This window comes from Pyrgilauda ruficollis, unplaced genomic scaffold (genome assembly GCF_017590135.1).
Source record: "Pyrgilauda ruficollis isolate IOZ18807 unplaced genomic scaffold, ASM1759013v1 scaffold55, whole genome shotgun sequence".
Lineage (NCBI taxonomy): Eukaryota > Metazoa > Chordata > Aves > Passeriformes > Passeridae > Pyrgilauda > Pyrgilauda ruficollis.
In genome coordinates, this window is record NW_024527155.1 from 9,335,342 (window position 1) to 9,356,416 (window position 21,075).

The following is a 21,075-nucleotide window of genomic DNA, read 5'->3' on the forward strand; positions in this document are numbered from 1 at the left end:
AATGCTTTTATAGATGAAGAGCTTCCCACTTAATCTCTCAGCAAACTAGAAGATCCTGCTTTTTGGGAACTGCTAAGGAGGCTCCCATCCCCCTTGCTTTGCCTCTGAACTCCAATTGCTGCATGTAGCCAGGGTGAGCTGGCTGGAGCCCACCAGGTGGTGAGATGGTCACGCTGGGGTGTCACACTTGGACCCCAGGAAGGAAGGGCAGCAGCTGGAGATCTGTGTCCTGGCAGGCAGAGGAAATTCCCAGAGCCACATCCCTCAGGAGTCAGAAACCACTCCTCCTTCTCAGACCCCCTTCTGGAAACTAGTTCCCAAGCTGACTTCTATGTGGGAATTAGCTATCAGTGGTTAAAATACCACTGAAAAACTAACAGAAGCTACATCTAAGTATTCAAATAAATACTTATAAAAGCCTTATTTTAAATGAAAAATTAAATTCATCTTTCCAAATGCTGTGAAATCCTTATCAGTAAATCTCCACAAGCTCCTCTGAGTATGTTAAACACAAATTGTAAGAATTCTGCTTGAAACATTATTATTGTGCAGATCAGCTGAGCACAGTTTTAGAAATCATTTGGCAGCTTCTTACTGCTGTAAACTGGCTTTAATTCTTACTGAAATACCTTCTGCACTAAGCCTTCCTCTTGAGCTCTTAAATACATGCTGCAAGCTTTTTAGAGAGTTAAACTTTATTCTATACACATGCAGATCTACTTATGTAGTTGACACTCACACAGGGGAATACTTTACAACCAAAAGGTACCACTTAATGAACCGCTAATGATTTTTGCGTGAGAGCAGAATGGCACACGGTAACGTGAGTTTCTTCCTGGTCATCATATACTGAAAAATGTTGTTCCTTAAAACAAAGCCTACTTCTGCTCCCACTGAAACCAAGCAGGGTCAGGATTGGTCCCCTAGATTGAAAATGCAATGTAAATTTCCCAAATGCTGTGTCTCAGAGCTTTGCTAGGATAGTAAACCCCACGGGCTGGCTCTGATTTCCATTTGAACTTGGCACTTCCCCCTGTACTGGGCACTGGTGAGGCCAAACTTCGAGTACTGTGTCCAGTTCTGGGCCTCTCAATTCAGGATGGACATTGAGGTGCTGGAGTGTGTCCAGAGAAGGGCAACAGAGGTGGGGAAGGGTCTGGAGCACAAGTCCTGTGAGGAGTGGCTGAGAGAGCTGAGGTTGTTTAGCCTGGAGAAAAGGAGGCTCAGGGGAGACCTTATTGCTCTCTATAACATCCTGAAAGGAGGCTGGAGCCAGGTGGGGACTGGCCTCTTCTTCCAGACAGCCAGTAACACAATGAGAGAACATAGTCTTAAACTGAGCCAGGGGAGGTTTAGGTTTGATAGTAAGAGGAATTTCTTCACAGAAGGGGTGATTAGGTACTGGAATGGACTGCCCAGGTAGGTGGTGGAGTCACTGTCTCTGGAAATGTGTAAGTAAAGACTGAATATTGCACTCAGTGCCAAGGTCTAATTGACAAGGTAGTGTTTGGTCATAAGTTGGACTTGATGTTGTCAGAAGTCTTTTCCAATGTCATTCTGACTGACTGGCTATGGAAATACCTCGTCTTCTAGTTTGGGAATGAAGTTTAGAGGAGCATGCATCAGAAGATATAAGGGGAAGCTTTTTGAAAGCAATATCCCCCATTGTCGTTGCAGAAGGTGTTGAATGAGCACGTATGCCCCTGCATGTCCGCAGGGGTGCAGCTCGGACCCAAACTCTTCCAGCTGTTCCTAAAGAGTTCCTGTCCGCCGTTGCACGGCAAGCGGAGAGCTTGTTGTAAGACATGCTAATGCCACCGCAACCCGGCCGTCAAAACTGGCCGGAGGTGTCGGATGGGTAGCAGAGGTGAGGAAGACGAGGCGGCCCCTCAGCCGTGCGGGCCGGGGCGGCGGCAGCCGCGGGTGGGCACGACCGCCCAGCGGGGCGGGGCGGCGGCGGCGCCACCCCCGGGCCCTCCCCCGGACCGGCCCCCGCACCGCCGCTCCCCGCCGCAGGCTCCGTCGGGCCGGACTGGCGGAGCAGCCCCGAAGTTTGCGGGGCGGCCGGCGCGGGGCCATGTGGCTGCTGTGGCTGCTGCTGGGCTCGGCGGGTGAGTGCGGGCGGGGGCGGTGCCCCGGGGCGCTGCCCGGGAGCGAGGGGGCGGCTCCGCTCGGCGGGGGAGGGCGCCGGGGCCTCCTCGCCACCCCCGCCTCCCTGGGCGGCTCGTGGCGGGCCGGGGGCGCCGCCGGCCGCCCTTCCCCTGGCTGCTGTCTCTGCGCTCCCCTCCCCGGGCGGGCCGGGCCGGGCCGGGATGCCCACGGCGGGGGGGCGGCGTGTGCCCCTCCGCCCCTCGGGGCGTGCTCGGGTTGGTCCCGGCGCCAGCGGGGCTGAGCGGGGCTGGCTTGGAGTGAGGCGCATGGAGTGGGCGGCGGAGTCGGGCCGGCTTTGGGGTCGGGCGCCCTTGGGCCGAACCGGGCGTCGAAGTCGCCGCCGGGCCGAAGGAGCCGCGGCTCCGCCGGTACATCCCGGGGCGGGCCCACTTCTCCTTTGCGAGGCCGCCTCGGGGCGAGGGAGGCCGTGGCGGGTGCGGGCGACCCTGCGGCGGTGGGCCCGCGGCGGGGTACGGCCAAGAGAAGCGCTCGGGTCCTGCCTGCCTTTACTTGGGGTGCCGAAAGGGGATTTCATACTTCTTGTTCGTATTCGTCTATATAAAAACTCTTTCTCCCCGCCACGGTAGGCATATGCCCGTCAAAATTGGCGAGTTGATGATGTTTTGTGCAGATTTGCTGCAGGTGTGAATTATTTCTGCAACATGATCTTAGCGGGCACTTTTCCAGGCAGTGTAAGTAGCTTGGCTGCATGCTGCTGTGTCTGTTTCCGAATCACGCCTTGGCGATGAAGTGATGACACACAGTGTGTAAAACTCAGATTATCAAGCTCAAATTATTTTCTTTTCTTGTCTTTTAAGAATATTTGTTGTCATGAAGAACTCGTAAGTTTCACAACTTCTGTGGTAAAAGTTTGAGTTTGGTGTAGATGGATAGGAAGGAGAGGAGTTACAGCACTAGAACTGTTTTGAAATTAGACAACTGCGAACTTTGACTGTGATATTCATAAGTCTTTGGAGGTTTAGGTGTCTTTGCAAAACTATTTCCACCTTTCCATTTTTGGGAGGCTTCAGATGAAGCTCAGGTTTGTTTACCTGGATTGTGTTGCCTTCTTCCTTATTAATTTCCATTCTACTACTGCCAAAATTTCATCTAATTATTCACAGCAAGTTGTATGTTCCCATGTGTTGAATATATTTGCTTGTAATACCACCCTTAGATTAACACGGAGGGTTCCCATCTACAAGATACTGATCTTTACATCTGAAGGTTTCCCAGCCACCCACACCCCATGTTCCTTCTCCACCTTGGCTTGGGGGCAGTGACAAAGACCTGTTTCTTGTGTGGAAGTTGGTACTTCAGCTTTTTGACTGCTGGCTGTGGTTCTTGCACAACATTCTTGCAGTTACTTAACCAGAGACTCTGGCTTACTTTGGGGCAGATTCAAAGAAATTTCTGAAGCTTCTTTTTTCATGTGTTCTGTTTTTCTTTTGAAAAATAAAGTAGGGGGTCTTCAGGGATTTGTTTTTTAGATGTTGCTTCCTCTGTATATTTTGGCACCCCTGCAAGCTTCCCACAGGGAGCATAAGTTTGTCTCTGCCTGGCCTTCACTCTGTTTTGAATTTTACTTCTGGTAACTCCTGATATAAAATAGAAATACTTCTTTTCCTATTGAATCTTTTTTGGGTACAGATGGGAAACCTTGAAACCCTGGGGATGAATTTCAGTTAACAGAAGATAAACAGTGTATAGTGTCCCTGTCTAAACAGTTCTGCTAGTGTGCAGAAGTAACTGTTGACTTGCATTGGCAGTGAATATTTGTAAGGTAAAGTTGATCTTTATTTTTGTCTTTATTCATAATATTGTAGTTGTATCAAATAGTGCTTTTCATCCTGAAAGAGCCTATCTGCATGGAAGAGGTTTCACTTTGTTATGATACTCGAGTTTGAACTTACACCAGGCTTGTTAATTTCAGTTGGTTTCTAACTGGTAATTGATCAGAAAGAGACTATGGATCTGAAGTTTCAGCCTCTGTTCCCTGCACAGGAGCTTCCTGGTTACCTTCCTTTCCTCTTCTAGTCCCCGTCTCATTTCAAGTCTCATCAAGCTCTTGGGCAGCTCACACACCATGCACCCAGTTTCTTTCATCTCTCGTGCTCTTGCCAGTATAAGCAGGTCAGGCTCAGCTCCGATCCCCTCCTGCTGCCCTGTACATGTCATAGTGTGACCCAGTTTCCAGCACTTTTCTTTGGCTCAGTGTCAGCCCAGGAGTTCCTGGATGTAGGTTAGGTCCTATAAGGATTCCTGTTCCCAGCTCAGACTGTAACAACATTATCGGGTTAAGTTAATGTAGAAGAAGGTCTGTTAGTTAGAAAACAGACATCTATGTTTATCTTCTGCTGCTTGTATGAAGTAATGCAAGCTGATCTACACACAGTTACAGTGAGTTTTGGAAAGGATTGTTTCAGAGAATTGCAAGTACATTACAGCTGAAAAACCAATAAAATGTAAACAATCCCTAACAGAAAAATGTGTTCTGACTGCCACTGTACTGTGTATTCAAGACAATTTTTTTTTATTTAAAGAAACTTAAATCTACTGAACATGTTTTGAACATAGATTTATGTGGTTTTTTCTTCAAGCGGTATATCATCCATTAAGAAGAGAAATGATGGCAGGAATCACAAACATTCAGGTAAATTAACTGCTTTTACAAAGTGAGCGAAAAAGGGACGCTTTTTTCTGACGATTACAAACCATTCTGTTTTAACTGAAGAAGGTTCTAAAATGTTAGTCTTCAACTGGCTGGAGAATCAAAATGCAATGCACAGTTGGGATTTCTAAGTATCGTCCCCAGGTGTCACAGTTCAATAAAAGGGCCTTTCTGATACATTAGTCAAATATATAATGTAGATATTATGCCTCTTAAAATATACTCAGCTTGCTTGTATTAAGGGGATGCTTCTGTGTCTTATTCCCTCCAGTCTTTTGGTGTGAGACTGTTAGAATCAGGATGCATTCCACAGCATAAACGTGAAGGGCCACACGTGTGCTTTCATTACATTTTGCAACTTCACCTCAAAATCTTGCAAAAAAACCAGAACATACCTAGAATCAAGCAGGGGTAGGAGCTGTTTGAAGAGTCATGTTACCACATTAGTCTATGTTGTGTTATATCTGTTAACTTAAAACTTCCACACGTTGTTAAGGAAATAGCCATTACTTCCTTACATGCGTCTTCATTCATACTGACATTCAGAGGTACTGCTAGTCGTAGAATTTCTTTGCTGAAAATCTTGTGTACTGCATGGCAGCACTGCTGAGTAGTGGTCTCCACTGTTGGATAAACAGCGAGAGAAAAAAGCACTCTCTACTTGAAGACTCATGTCTGTATTGTGTATTCAGTAGGTCTGGTCTGTGTTTTTCAGGCAGTCCTCTTAGGCTGAGTCTAGTGCTTCATAACCAGTGTTTGTCTTTCTTGGTACATAAGCCAGCTGTGGGTGTGGGTAGCACATCAGTGTGAGAGAGATGGAAAAAGATTCCTGTAGTTGGTAAGTAAAGAAACTTCCAGCTTGGGACAGTAATAAACAACAAGCAGTGGATATTTGCTGAAGATGTGAGTCTGCCAGTGCTCATAATGAGAGCAGCCAGGAGTACTCACTCCAATGCAAAGCTCCCCAGCCACGCTGAGGAGAATGTGGGATTTCTCACAGGAGCCTGTGCCCACGCACAAGTTGTTTTGAATCAGTTTCTGGTTGTTCAACATTTGATGTTTGAGGCTGTTGTCAGACTTTACTCTTGCAAGTACATTTTTTGTGCAGGGACTGAAATAAGCAGAGGATGATTTGGGGGCGGTGTGTCCTTGGCTAGATTTAAACAGATTTCTCTTACTCACTGAATGTGGGGAGTTGCAGGGCCCAGGAGCTTCCAGCCATGCCTTCTCACCTGGGATAATTGCTGTAAAGAGTCTGCAGTTGCGAGGTTGAGAGGGGAAAAGCCTGACTGCAGTGTTGCAGTCACATGTTGTGATAGGAAGTGGAGATTGTTAAAAAGAGAATGGGTAGTAAAAGTGCACCTTTCATACAAATATGAAATAAATTGTTACAGACATGCAGTCAGTCTGTAGTGACTGATATAGAGACCAGCAAGCTCCGTACCTCTTTAGAGAAAAAGTTTCCAGGTGATACTAAAATATTTTTATTGTGAAAATAAGAACCTGCATCCTGCTTTCATTTTTATGCTGATTTTCTACTGGGTGAGGAATAAAATGGCTCCTTTTGCTGTAAATTTGGTAAACTGTTACAGGCATATGTTGATTTGTTAGGTAGCAGTGATGAATTGATGCTTGAGATTCAAGCATCTCTGTGTTTCAGGGAAGAGTGGGAAGGCCTAATTAAAAATTAATTTGTCACCTGGAGAAAGAATTTGTTTTGGTTTTTGTTTGTGTTATGTTTTTTAAATTTTAATTTATTTTTCCAAGCTGGTACATTTTACCAGAGTAGTGTCTGTCATATCCTCTTCTGTGGTTACTCTCTCTGTCTGTGTGAGCAGAAATGCAATAATGGAGTAGGCCTGAAAAATCTGTAGCGTGAGATCTGCTGTGATGGTAGCAGTGCTCTCCATTTCAGTGTCTTGTCTGTTGTAGAAGCTGATGAGTTTTATGAATTGCTAGAAAGCCTGGTCCGCTGTTCAGCTGTCCTGCTTGCTGCAGACTGGAGCTGGAGGATATTCTAGCTTTGATACAAGGCACTCTGTGACAGCTATTTCAACTGGCATTTTCAGGGTCTGGATTTGAAAACAGCTTCATTATCAGCTGGCAGGTTTCAAAGATGAGGAAGGAGAAATATCTTGGGTGTCAATAGTTGGATTTTGGCATTTTTGTCTTTTCAAGTATTAAAACAACCCTTCTGCCCTGGCAGGACCTCATAATGGGCTATATCTAAGATGCGGAATGGAGTATTTCATGTGAAAACAGTTTTAATTATGTATTTTAAGGTAGCTCTCAAATGCAACAGAATGACAGATTGCCCTTTGCTTGAAATGTAAATAGATCATGGCTGGTGGTAATTGTATAGTCAGCCATTAGGATAATCAGTTTATCATACATTGACTGGCTGCTATAGAATTTTTGAAGAGGAGCTCATATATATTAAGAAACCAAAAAACCCAAAATTAAACAAATAGCTTAACAAGTAAACAAAACACCATGGCAGAAAGCATTTGTCTAAATTAATTACCTCTGATAGTGAACCTTTTGATTTATGTGATCAGTGGGGTTTTGCATTTGGGAGAACTCTGTGTGTGTCCAGATTATTTGACACATAGAATCTTGTAAGCTGCAGTAATTTGATCAGATGTTTAGTTTCTTTCATGCAGCCTCTTGTGCTAGTGAAACTGTCGGACTAAAAGGCATTTTAGGCCAACCTCACCTTGCATGTTGTCTAGCAGGACAGAAAAATCCTTTTAGGGGAGAAGATAGTGTAATAGTAGCTGGCTTGGTGTGTGGGTGTGTTTTAACTTGCACATGGAAATGCTGAGGCAGTGAGATTTCTAAATGGAGCCATTGATCTCTCCTTGTTCTTGTTCTCAGCTGCTTATGCAGATCCCCACTTACCCACTTCTTCGTTGCAAAGGAACTTGTGGAATCACATACTTATTTTAGCTGCAGCTTATAGAAATGCGTACTCTTTGGAAGTTGGAGAGAAATAATAGGTAGCTCCTGTTAGTGTGAGAAATGTGTTGGAGGACTGGGGAATCATATGGGTGGATAATCAAAAGGCCCCAGAAGAACAAAATGAGAATGAAAGCAATTTGGGGGGGTGAGGTGGCTGATAACTTTTTCCTCAGTGTTTCTTAAGCCTTCTTCCAGCCAGGGGCTGGACAGCTGTGAACTTGTCACAATTAAAACATATCAAGCAAAGTTGCTCTTTGTCAATGTGTAAATGGTTGAGTAAGTTGCTGTGTCACATGTCAGAGTGAACAGGGAGCTGAGGTAATGAATGGAAGGTGATGTGGCTGTGAAACTGCTAAAATCTGGGATCATTTAGGATTGGGAGCTAATGAACTCTGAGGTCCTGATACTATGTCTTCTTAGCCAAAAGATTTCTATTTTAAAATGGCTTTGGTGTCTCTCAAGGAGCCTGTGAGACTTAATTTATTAAAGATTGGGAAGTGCATAAGTTGAATATGATTGAAGTATGCTGTTGTGTTATGAAGTAGCTTGTTTCAATAGGGGCAAAAATACCTTTTTTCAGGTTTTAATGCTATTTTTATTTTTCTGTAGGGATTCTGATTAGTTTTTTCCTTTTAAATTAAAGGAGAATCCCTAAGTGCCACACCTTGCTCTGGGTCTCTGATGTTGTGTTATCTTTCATCTGCTTAGGCAGATTCCAGGTGGCTCCTAAGGAATGTGATTGGGGAGATTCCTGGTTCAGGATTCTCTTATTGAATATTTTAGATGGAAACCTGTTACATCACATGAGGTATCCTGTGTTGGTCTGTTGTGAAATTGTTGGGTTTGTTGGATGAAAAGTTCAATTTTAGGTAACGTTTTCCTGTGAGGCTTTCTGTTTTGACAAAATGTAGTAATGTTACTGCAGCAAGTAGGTTGTGGTTCCGTTAAAAATTAAGATGTGAATTCTGGCTACTAAGTGTTTGTGTTCAGATTCCGTCATTCCTTGGAGTAATTTCTTTTGCTTTATGTATTTTGGATGAATTTATCACTTCAGTTGTTAATGAGTCAGATATGGTTATAGCTCCAGACAGAAAAGCATTGCCAGCTGTGTGTATCTGTGTCAGCTGAAGACTTGTATTCTTCTGGGCAAAGCTGTTCATGGTCTTAGTGCTGCAGGATCTACTCCAGGTTGTGTTACTGGTCAGCAGTATGACTTTGGGCAAGATACAATTCTTTCCTCACTGTATTCCCTCCTCTTGTTTAAACTTTTTTTTTTTGACACCAGCTCTCTTACCATCTTTCTCTGATGCTGTTAGTGCTACCCTAGTTTTAGTCAAGAGCTATATGCCACAAATATCAGGCATATGTTTTTGCAGTTCAAAACAGTGGTTTTTGCGTTTATGAGATGTTCTGCCGTGCCTGGTATGGATTTGATGTGAGGTAAGTAGATTTTTCTTGATATGATAATTTTTAGTCAAGTATTCCTGTTTTTTTTTTTTTTTTTCTTTTTGTTGTTAGCGTAAAGGCGTTAGGATTCCACAAACACAGGAATGTTAGGTGTACAAAGATGTGAAGCGTGATAGAGACACACAAATTGATGTACTTAACGAAAATCCGTGTATTTGTCAAGGTGCACTTTCTCTCCCTTTTGTAAGGCAGGGCGGGAGCTGACACCTTGAAGTACTGTTGCTTGTCTGGGGTACTCTGCACAGGTAACCCGCGGCTCAGGACCGTGTCAAACCTGCCAAATAGTGGCTGCTTGACAGGGATTGCAGTCATTGCTCACACACAGCTGCAGAAGGGAATACTGGAGCTTGCGCTTTCGAGTTTCGAGGCTGCTAATTCAGTCTCAGGGCTGGTATTCTGCTGCTGTCTCCCAGTGCAAAAAGTTACGTTAAGGGCTATTAAATGTTTCTGCTGCTCTTTTTATAAGCTTAGCTAAAATTCTGCAGCTAAAGATAGCCATTATTTATTCATATATTGTGAATCCCTTTCTTGTCAGATTCAAACTCCTTTTTTTTTCTTTCTTTGCCTGCATCCTTGTTCTCTTGTTGAGAAGCTGCATGCTGATGACTTAGTCTTTACATGCTTCTTTTCATAGATGATTTGTGTCACTTCCTTCCTCCTCTCAGTATCCTTTTCTCTTTTTTTCCTTTGTGCCTCATGACCTCACCAAATTGTACCCATTGATGCATAGAGCTAGCCATGGATTTCCTCATCATGCCTCTGTAATTAAAAAGAAAGATGCTGTTATATATACTTACTATATCTATGCCAAACCTGCAGTTAGGAATTGCCATTTTTCCATTGCCTCTACCTATTGCAAGTGCTCTGCTTCACTCTGCCACCAGTGCTGTGCTTGCTTTTCTTCTCCCTGTCCTCCCTATCCATTCCTTAGCTATGCTGTGTGCTAAGGCTCGGCTTTAGGCTGTGTGGGACTTTGCTGCTGAGTTTGGGAAGTGGAGTTTAATAAGAGCAGACTACTTGGGACTTGGTCTTACTCAGTTTCTGGGACAATTTAAAAGGGAATTTTGCATCTTAAGCAAATGAGCCGTTTCTCAGGGATGATTTATGAAGGACAGGTGATATTTACTTGACACAATGCAAGGTGTGATTTATAAATTGCGAAATCATTAGTGAATGCATTGTTAAATATGTGCAGTCATAGACTAGTTAGAGAATTAAATATATAGATCTGCTTCACCTGCCAAAGCACATCAGTTCTTCATAAACACATGAATTGGTAGAGTCAGCATGTGTGACCTCCAGAGGAAACACATTGCAATCGATGAGTTTCAAGGGCGAAATAAGTCCTAACCCGTTAGCCAGCCTCCTGCCAATGGCACAAGTTACTCTTGTGGCTGGGCCCAAAACTATGAAGTCTTAAAAGCTGGGTGGAACTGCACACTCCTAAACTGAATATATGATTATCTGGAAGCAGATGTGCATGGATTTTGTCTTGAGGAGAATGGCTGTCCACCAGAAGAGTTTGGGGCTCTGATGGTGATCTTGGATGGGTGATCTTGAAGATGCCAAACTAAATCTTCCATGATCCGATCAACAGTAAGAAATGTGTCTTCTCAAGGCCTTGGCGTCATGTAAAATCTTTGTTTGTGTAACTGGAAAGGCACAGGACAGATGCTGAGATCAAGATCTGCTCAGTCTGGCAGAAAGCAGACTGCACTTGTGAAATCCTGGAGTCTAGAAGAACTTACTGCTCAATCACTTTTAAAGGACCAAGTCGTTAAACTAAGTAGGCATAATTCAGAATTGGCTAAGGCAGAACAACAGTGTTTGTGGTGATTGCTGTCTTTCAAACTCAAAAAAGGCTTCTTTTTCCTTTCAGCAATTTTTTGAAAGGTAAAAAGAAGGTGGAGAGGAAGGAAAACAATCCATATGGCTGAATTTCAGTACCTGGTTGTGAGTGAAATGAAAGCATAAATGCAGTTACAGGTAGAATTGTGAAAAAAAATCAACCCAAAACATTGTGAACTTTTAAATGAACAGATAATTCATTTTACTATGTAACCAGGGTTCTAGAGGTTAAACTTGCCATTAATTGAATTGAGTCCTGTTGGAATTCTGATTTATGTTCTCTAAGAAGTGATTGGTAGCCCTGTCTTAAAAGATGAGATCTGCCTACTCTCTTTAGGCATTTTCAGTCCTGTGGATATAGTGGCTTTGAATATCAGCAAGTGTGAAGGTAAGAGAGAAGTGAATCCCTGTGATATTTTTCAGCTTACACATTCTTAATCCAACCACAAGCTTTTGTCCTTTTGCAGTCAGGTGGAGGACTTCCCTCTGTTATCTGCAAGCAGTATTTAAATTTCAGGAACCTATTCTTTTTATTTCCTCTGAAAATGTAGCTACCATGTGCAGTATACAAATCAAGAATGTACTTCTGTCCAAAGATCAAAGTGGTCTGTCTAGAACATTAACAGAGTACGTGGAAGATAAAAAGGACATCGATAGTAGAGTTGCTAAGAGTATTTTTAAACAATACAGTTGTACCCTGAAAATCTTCGATGAGTAATATGAGTTTCTGAATCGCAAGTTTGAAGTAGAGTGTTGTCAGATTTTTTCCCTACAGGAATTACTGACAGCATCGTGTTTTTTTGAAATGTTTTTCATTGCAACCTTTCTTTAAAAAAAAAAAAAAAAGAGTCCAGAATAGTTTCAGTGAACTTATTTTGTACTTGAATTATATGTCCATTAAGGTTAAGAGCACAATAGCCATTTTTCTTCTTCAAGTTTTCATAAAATGAGACAAAATGTTTTGCAGTGTAATTTCCTATTTGCACTGCAATGCCTGCCCTTTTCAACAACCGAAGTATTAGACATTTCATGGAATACTCCAGATTCAGAGGTCCTGCATGGAGGCTTTTTTGAGGTAGCATGTAGGAGTGTCTGTCTCTCAGTTACATCAACAGAGTCTACCCAAAAGTGGTGGGCACTTGATGACATTGGTTTGCACAGCTGTACCTTTTCATCAGTCTCACATTTTTCAATATAGTACAGAAAGCATTTGCCATTCTTATGCAAAATTGTGCATGTTAGTTACACAGGAAAGGCCCAGTGTCTCTTCCTGCTGTGGCTTTGATAATGTTCAGGCTTTCAAAGTTAAAGGCTCTTTACTTATTAATGGTTTCTATGTGAGGTAGACGTCAGTGTCTAATCAGATTGAATATCCTTAAAATTTCTAATGGGATCCTTGAAAATCTGCCAATGGACTATATAGGTTTTCTGATGAATTGTTTTAATTGAGTTCTGCCTTGCTATTTGGTTAACAGTGTTCAGGGTAGCCTCAGGCTGCTTACTTTCCAATTTCCTTGTGTTATCTGTAGATAAATGTCCACCTCATTGGAGCTTAATGGCCAATTAGCTGAGTCAAATAAAATCTGGAAACACAAGAAACCATGCTTATCATTGGCAGAATATTCGTGTCCTTGCTGAGGTTGAATCCAGAGCTGCTGACCTGCTGACTGCCACTTCTCCTTGTGAGTAGTCTCATGGGGAAACTGTTCAGCTGTGGTTTAGCTCATTTTTCCCTGCAGTGTTGGTACTTTGTTTTCTCATCAGTAGTTGCAAAATTAGGCAGATCTCTATTGTGAGCAAACTTTCCAGTGGAAGAAGCAATCAGCGTAACTTCCTTTGGGCCTGTATCTAAGAGACCTCTGTAAGGCCCATTAGATCCTGTTGAAATTAAGCCCACATGCAATCATAGACTCGTCAAGGTTGGGAAGGCCTTCCAAGACTGAGTCCAGCCGTTGACTGAACACCACCAAGTCAACTAAATTGTAGCGCTAAGTGTCATGTCCAGTTGCTTCTTGAATACTTCCAGGGATGGTGACTCCACCATCTCCCTGGGCATCCCGTTCCAGTGTTCACCCTTTTAGTGAATAAATTCTTCCTAATGTCCAACCTGAACCTCCCCTGATGCAGCTTGAGGCTGTGTCCTCTTGTCCTGTTGCTGGTTGCCTGGGAGAAGAGGCCAAACCCACCTGGCTACAACCTCTTTTCAGGCATTTGCAGAGAGTGATAAGGTCCCCCTGAGCCTCCTTTTCTCCAGGCTAAACAACACCAGCTCCCTCAGGACACGTCACCTCACCTTGCTGAGCCTCACACAGCTGGCTTTGGGACATTGATCCAGCCTGTCCAGCAGATCAACACTCCTGCCCAGTTTAGCAGTGTTCGCAAACTGGCTGACACTTGGTCCTCTCATTCAGGACATTGATAGAGGTGTTAAACAGGATTAGCCCTAACACTGAGCTCTGGGGAACATCACTTGTGACTGGCCACCAGCTAGATGTATGTTCATTCCCCACTGGGCCTCGCTATCCAGCCAGTTTTTAACCCAGTAAAGAGTGCATGACTTAGACTTCTAAAATATCAGCTGGTTATCTCCATTTTGGAAAGCAAGCATGTCTGATATGGGAAGTTTCAAAGGAGCAGTGACATTGAGGAAACAGAATGGTCTTTGCACCTTTGCCAGTCTGGCCCTTGAAGATGGAATAAGTTGGGTGTTTGCAAACACAAGCCTTCCAAGCTACTTTGCACATTCCTGTAAGAAAACTAACTTGGTACAGATTTAGTTACTGTTTCAGCATTGTTTGCTTTGGTTTAGAAGGATTGTGTTGGCCTGTTGTGTTGGAAAAAATGTGTTACTGAAATGCCGTAGTAAATGTTTTGGTTAGAGAGCAGTTTGAGTGATCTCAGCTGTCAAAATTAAACCCTAGGTGTAAGGAGCTATACCAAGAGCTAGTCATTGCATGTTTCCAGGGTGGAGTGATTTTTGGATACTTTGAAATGTACAGATTCATAATCTGTTTTCAAACAAGCTTCCCAAGTTGTTCCCTTTTCCTACTAATCACATCCCAGCATTAAACGAAGTAAATGGTAGGTGCAAAAGGAGAATAGAAATCGAACCATACCAGGTGTTGTTGTTGGACCTGTAAGTGTAAATTAGGGGGCAGTTAATTTCTGTGTCTAAAATGATTAGATTTTTAGGTCTAGGGGATTACTTATCTCTATGTTAGAGTTAACTCTCAAACATAGAGTTACTATGTGAACTGAGTCTAGTTGGTAGTTGAAGCTGCAATTTCCCAAACTCCTTTCTGCCTGTCTGTTACAGGGTGGTCCTCCTACCTATTTTAGTCAGAACCTGGAACTGCGTATCAGCTGCATACCTGCATACCTCAAAGATTTTTGGTTATAAAAATAAAAAAAAATGCCTGTTTACTGTTGAGGAATAAATGGAGTTTGCAGACAACCCCAGGCTGGGCGGGAGTGTTGGTCTTCTGGCGGGTAGGAAGGCTCTGCAGAGGGATGTGGGCAGGCTGGATCGATGGGACAAAGCCAATTGTGTGAATCTCAGCAAGGCAAGGTGCTGAGTCCTGAGGCACTTGCATCACAGCAACCCCATGCAATACTGTGGGCTTGGGGGAAGATGGCTGGAAAGATGTCCTGTGGAAAAGGACCTGGGGGTGCTGGTTGATAGCAGCTGAACGTGAGAAGGCCAATGTCGTCCTGGCCTGAGTCAGCAATAGTGTGCCCTGCAGGACCAGAGCAATGATTGTCCCCTGTACTGCACAGGTGAGGCCACACCTTGAATCCTGTTTCACTGCAAGAAAGACATTGAGGTAGTGAATCCAGAGTAGGACAACAGAGCTGGTGAAGGGTCTGGAGACAAGTCTTGTGAGGAACAGCTGAAGGAGCTGGGGTTGTTTAACCAGCAGAAAAGAAGGCTTGTGGGGAAATCTTCCTGCTCTCTACAACACCCTGAAAGAATATTGTAGTGAGGTAAGGTAGACAGAGTAACGAGCAATAGGACAAGAGGAAACGGCCTGAAGTTGCACCAGGGCAGGTTTGTATTGGGAATAAGGAAAAAATTCTTCACTGAAAGGGTGTTCAGGCACTGGAACAGATTGCCCAGCAAATGGAGGAATCACAGTCCCTGGAAGTGTTCAAAAAACATGTAGATGTGGTCCCTAGAGATATGGTGTAGTAAGTGAACTTGTCAGTACTGGGTTAATGCTTGGACTCAGTGATTATTGAGGCCTTTTCCCTCCTTAATGATTATATGATACAGAGGTGGGCTTTAATATTAATAGTTTGCATTTTTAATTATATTTCTTTAGAAACAGTTAATGTATTTGGCAAACAACTGATCAGTATTTGTCTTCAGGTACCCATCTTCTCCATCCAAGCAGGACAGAAACATAAATTATGGATGCTGGCAATATTCCCATGGGATGGCAGAGCATTAGTAGTCATTAACAGATAAGGAAAACTGAAGCCAAGGAAAGCAGAATAATATGATCATGTAAGACATCTGTGGCGGGGCTGAACCCTATCTCCAGTCATCTCAAATTCCATACAGAAAGCTGCCCTTCCCTGAAAGGCATCCTATCTGCAAGGCTGGACTACATGGCAGGTGCTGGCATTCATCTTCCTCCTTCTGAAGCTTATGCCGCCAGCATTTCTGTCAGAGAGCTGACTACAAGTCAGCACGCTCACATGTGTGTAACCATTGTGGTGTTTGGAGGGACATCGTGGTGTTTCACACCAGTTGGATGACATATGGCCGCTAATTTGTAAAGCTGCATCTGTGTCTGCCTCAGCTCCGGCAGCTGCTGTTGAGGGTGAAAGCTGTACAAGTGTGAGAGACTTACCTTTAAGTGCATGTAGACAATAGCCTGTCTGCTTGCTAAGTCTGATGAAAAATTGTGAAGGGTCAGAATAGATAATGTGCAGTGAATGCTTACATCCACCTTTGTCTCTTTGGTTTTTAATGGTATAAATAGATGATGGCATCAGTTGGAAAGCTCAGGTGTGAAGTGTGGTAGAAGTTGAGTGAGTTCTCTTTCCCAGATCACTTTTATGTGTTAGTGACAGGAAATGTTCCTGTATGGCATTACTGACAGCCTTGAGTGGCTGGCAAGAGTGTTTTAAATCCAAGACTGAATTCTTGGCTTTCTTCTAAGTTTCTTGTTGAATATATTTGCATTGGCAAAATAAGTTGGCTGACTTAAACACATGTTAAGCACAGACTTAAAGTATCTTGAAATAGTAGGGCTTGAATACCTTCTTTGCTTTCTCAAGGGCAAATTCTGCCACTGAACATGTGTTGTAGATCACATTTTAAAGTGGTTTTTCCCTGGTTCCAATATTGCTGTCCTTTACTTTGAGCAGCCTTTTTCTCTCCACCTCTGAAAAGGTAGTAGGATGTGGTTACTGAAATTATTGGAGTCTGTACCTGGAGCATTCACTGTGCCTCTCTGAAGCAGGAATATGTTACAAATCAAGGTGAAGTGTGACCATGTACAAACAGAATTGAGATAACATGCTAGAGATAAGTGATCCTTGGCAAGGGTAATGTCGTGGAATTGTTTGCTGTCTGCCTGGCTTTGTGCTGTCTGCAAAATGAGGATAGCACTTACTCACCTCAGTTTCTTTAGTTTCATAAATGCTGGTAAGTGCTCAGTTCCCCAAAGTGAGTGTCATCAATAATTCATTATCACTTAATTGCTGGAGCTGATTTCCGATTGATTTGCTAAGTAAGACGCTAGGAAGTGGTAGTTGCCACTGTCAGTTCTACTCTGCTTTTCCCAATGTTTTATGAGATTATTGTGCACGTGCCTTTTCCCTTCTCCTCCATGTATGCTTTGCCTTCGAGCCCAAATAAAATTGGAGTAGTTTACAAAAAGAATGGGGCAAACAGCATCAGATGAGATGGTGGATTTCTTTTTGCCTCAGCAAAGCAGCAGGTCCAGGAAGGGCTGAAGCGCAGGCTGAGCTCGGAGGACTCAGCTCTGCATGTGTCTGTTTGTTACTGTCACTGTTTGTTACTTTTGCTTCTTTTCTTTGTTCAAGTAGACTACTTGACTGCTGTCTTTTGTTCTTGCTGGTCCTCAAAGTCCTGGTTTGTCTCTAAGCTTGTGTGAGAAGGCTGTTTTAGTTGTCCCTTTTATATCCCTACTTTGAATCATATGTGAGTTATTCTGATAGTTTTTCATTATAATCAGACTGTGTAGGTTGGGAATGGTTAACAGTTGTGTATGTTTTGCTTTTTTGTGTGAGGAGTCATAGATGAGGATTTGGAATTGTGCAGGTTCTCCTCCCAGTGTTTCCTCATAGCAAGAAGTTAGTGCCTCCAGTCTCCTAGGGTGGAGCAATGGCAGATTTCTTTTTTGGTTGCTAGAGAGGGGAACTTTAAAATAGATGTCCTGAAAAATATGTGATGCTTATTTTTATTAGCATAGGGTAGTCTCTGTTCTGTGTAAGATATGAACTAAAATACAAATGAGGAAGCAGAGCAGTATCACACTCTCTGGTATGTAGAAATGAGAGATGGGGAAGAAGTATTCATTTATCTATATAGGTTATCCCCTGGGACACTGCAAACATCTTTCATCTGCTTTCCTGGATGAAGGTCCAAAGATAAATAGCTACAACTGGACTTTATTTATATGTTTTCTGATCACTTTCTTAAAATTTGGGACATTGCCTTACCTTGCAGAATCTGAACTGTTTAACACTTGTGCAGGCTTTGACAATGCCGAATGTTTTCAAACATTGTGCTGCATCCTAAAAACCAGTGCACAGTCTGTTGGAGCATGTCTTTCATCTGAGTCTGCTTTGCCAAGGAGGCATTAAAGGGAAATACATAGTTTGTTTTTTGGGGTGGGTTTTTGGGTTTCTTCTGTAAACATACATAGCTTCCAAATTGATTCAGTTCTGTCTTAAACACACATGAAGAATGATTTTGTTACTATTTTTATACATTCTTGAGAATTTGCATCATGATTCTTTAAAAGAACCTCGATGGGTTTGTTTCAGTGCATTAACTTTTTGCCTTCAACTGCTGTGGGAATAAAAATGAATTGACATCTCAGTTCTCAGAGATGACAGAATGTCCTGATTTGAAAGGAGCCCACAAGGATCATCCAGTCCAAATACTGGCCCTGCACAGGACACCCCCAAGAATCACACCCTGTGCTTGAGAGCATTGTCCAAATGCTTCTTGAACTCTGTCAGGCTTGGAACTGTGACCATTTCCCCGGGGAGCCTCTTCCAGTGCCCACACACCCTTTGTTGGTTTTGTTTTAATGTGTTCTGATGTCTTTAAACTTCATTAAAGGGACTGGGCTGGAAGGAATATCAGTGTCAATCAGCTGCTTTGTGGGATTCCTTAAAGACCTACTGCAGTCTTGCTTCACTTTCCGTTTACCAAGCTTCCTTTAACAAGTGTTGGTTTCGAAATGAAATTTCAAATGATGATATTTCATTAAAATGAAAAAGTTAATTTTTTCAGCCTGCTGCACTTTGTTAGGTCTGTAGTCACTCTTGCCTCTCTTCAGGGAAAGAGGACACAAATGATGCTGCTACTTTGAGTAAATAGTTTTCCATGGAGTTGTCAAACGGAGAGTTTTGACTTGAATGTGTTGCAGCTAGGATATTTTGCACAGCAGTGTACTTGCATTTTACACAGCAATGTACCTGCCTTATGTTCCTAAATCTGTTCTTCCATGTATTAAAAGGAATATTTATTGTCAACCTCTCTAGGCAGCAAATTGAGAAAGGGAAAAGAGTATTTTTTAAGTCTGTACAATGGCTTAAAACTTCACTTTCCACAAACAAAATTAATCCTTGAATCAGTGCTTTTCTCAAGTGAGATTTTAACATCTTCAGTGGAAAAGCTCTGATATAAAGGTGCAGCAGAAGAAAGAATTAAGACTTGGGGAAGGAGTAATTAGTAATTAGTTTCTGGTTTCCAGTGGCACAATGAATTTTGGTTTGGGAGGTTTTTTTTTTTTTTTGTTTGGGGAAACATGGGGGGAGGAAAATTTTTTTTTTTAAAAAAGCCATACATTTAAAAAAGTCATACATTTTCTTTTAAATGCCATACATTTAAAATTTTTCTGTGGTTTTGATCTTGCCATACAGATTTTTTCAGTGCTAAGTCAGTGTTTGATCACAAAGCATCTCTGTCAGCGTGTGCTTCTTGTTGCCAAGATGCTTCTGAAACACAAAAGGTATGTGGACATACTGGAAAAGTTGTGTCACCACCCTTCTCTGGGAGTCGCTGTGATTGACAGTCTGTTGTATCTGAGTGTGATGAAGAATGTCAGCCAGGTAGAGGGTAATCTGCAATACACTTAAAAATTCATAATGGCCACTCAGATGATGGCAGTGATGAAGCTGCAAAGTTACCTTGTGGTAGCAGTCTCTGAGAACATCTTCCTGCTTTTCGGATGATGCTTCCAGACTGCTGAAGGATACTCTGTACCATTTCTGATCATATGAATGAACTTGATGATCAGATAAGATGAAAGGAAGCAAGAACTTCTATCCTCACCTTAAGGATGTCTGTATTAGCGGTGTTGTATCATAGACATTTTCACATGACCCTCTTTTGAGTTCACACGTGGAACGAACAGGTGTTGTTTGATGGAGGTAACACTTCAGTTAAGTTTGTTTGTGCAGTCATCAGCTGTAATGCAGTCAATACTTAGTGCATTCCTTCTAAATTTATTTTGTGGAAAATCTGGAGAAAACACAGCCATAATTCAAAGAGCTACTAGATAATATTAAGTGCTTCTGGTTGAGCCATATCATCTGCTTTTTTTGTGAAACACAACAACATGATCTAGGACACAGCTTGAACAAAGTTTCTTGGTCCTGGGTGAATCTTAGGACTCCATTATATTTTCTGTGTTAGTTTTCCCTTTATACTTTCGGAGTGTTTACAGAATATGGGTCAGTGTACATGGTCAGAAGGAATGCTATTTTTGTGTTAACCCCCCGAATCAGAAATATCCATACACAAAACTTGTAGTGAAGCAACAAGTGCATAAATATTTCCTTTCTATGTTATAGACTATATTGTGATTGAATATGTGAAAATTAATTGCCTAGGAGATGAGGAGAATGTGAAAGACTATAGTAATCACAGTCAGCCTTTCTTGAGTGATTAAAAATGAAGTTAAATTAATTCTATTTATTAGTTGAGCGTCATACCTTTTTTTTCCCCAAAGGGACTAACCCTTGAAATAAAGTGAAGCCCTGTTGCTTAAGTAGAAAGCAAACACAATTGAAGTGCTTTCAATGTAATGGAGAACTATACAGTTAATTTTTCCTGCAGCCACTCCAGTTACATGGCTGTTAACAGTTAAATTATGAATGAGGTATTCTGAAGGAAGCCTCTCCTGACTCTCAGAATCCTCTTTTGTTTGGGTTGGTCACCAGGGTCACAGGAGTCTCATTCCACATGAAGCAGTATGAGATGCAGACAGGCTTTCTTCCAGGCTTGAAGAGAAAGTGACTGAGTTGTCAGTGTCATTCACAAAACTCAGTTCTTCTGGGTCTTGAATGGAAGGAGTTTAGGTTCTGGTGCAATGAATGATGAGCATTCTCATACAGACTGATGAACAAAGGCGTGTCTGGAATGATTCTGGCTGCGAGGCGCTTGCTTGGGGGTCTCTGAAAACAGAGCAGCCTGGTGTCTTGTATAATATATGAGGTCACAGGTTAGTCAGTGACATCACCATTCTCATCATATTGCTTATCCTGTGTCCTAGACACTATGGCTTATTGTCTTTTTGTGTTGTGTAATGTCTCCTGCTAACAGGATGGCACAGCTGACCTGTTAAATTGAGCATTAGTGATAATAACAATGAAAGCATCCTTTTTTTGGAAGCATCTTGAAAGTTAGTGACCTTTTTTGTGTGTAATAAAAAGAATATTGAAAGTGGTCCCAAGTTCATGGTCTTTATGATATAAGCACAGGATTT

At 42.5% G+C, this 21,075-nt stretch overlaps 1 protein-coding gene across 2 annotated transcripts in view; it reads left to right on the forward strand.

The window, feature by feature from the left end:
- Nucleotides 1-2,013: 2,013 nt before the first annotated feature.
- LDLRAD3 (low density lipoprotein receptor class A domain containing 3) overlaps nt 2,014-21,075 on the forward strand; it is a 104,072-nt gene continuing 85,010 nt past the window's right edge. For both annotated transcript variants that reach the window (XM_041481310.1, XM_041481311.1), the window contains exon 1: nt 2,014-2,111. In XM_041481310.1, coding sequence (XP_041337244.1) covers nt 2,078-2,111 — 34 coding nt within the window. In that variant the 5' untranslated portion in view covers nt 2,014-2,077. The remainder of the gene's footprint in view (nt 2,112-21,075) is intronic.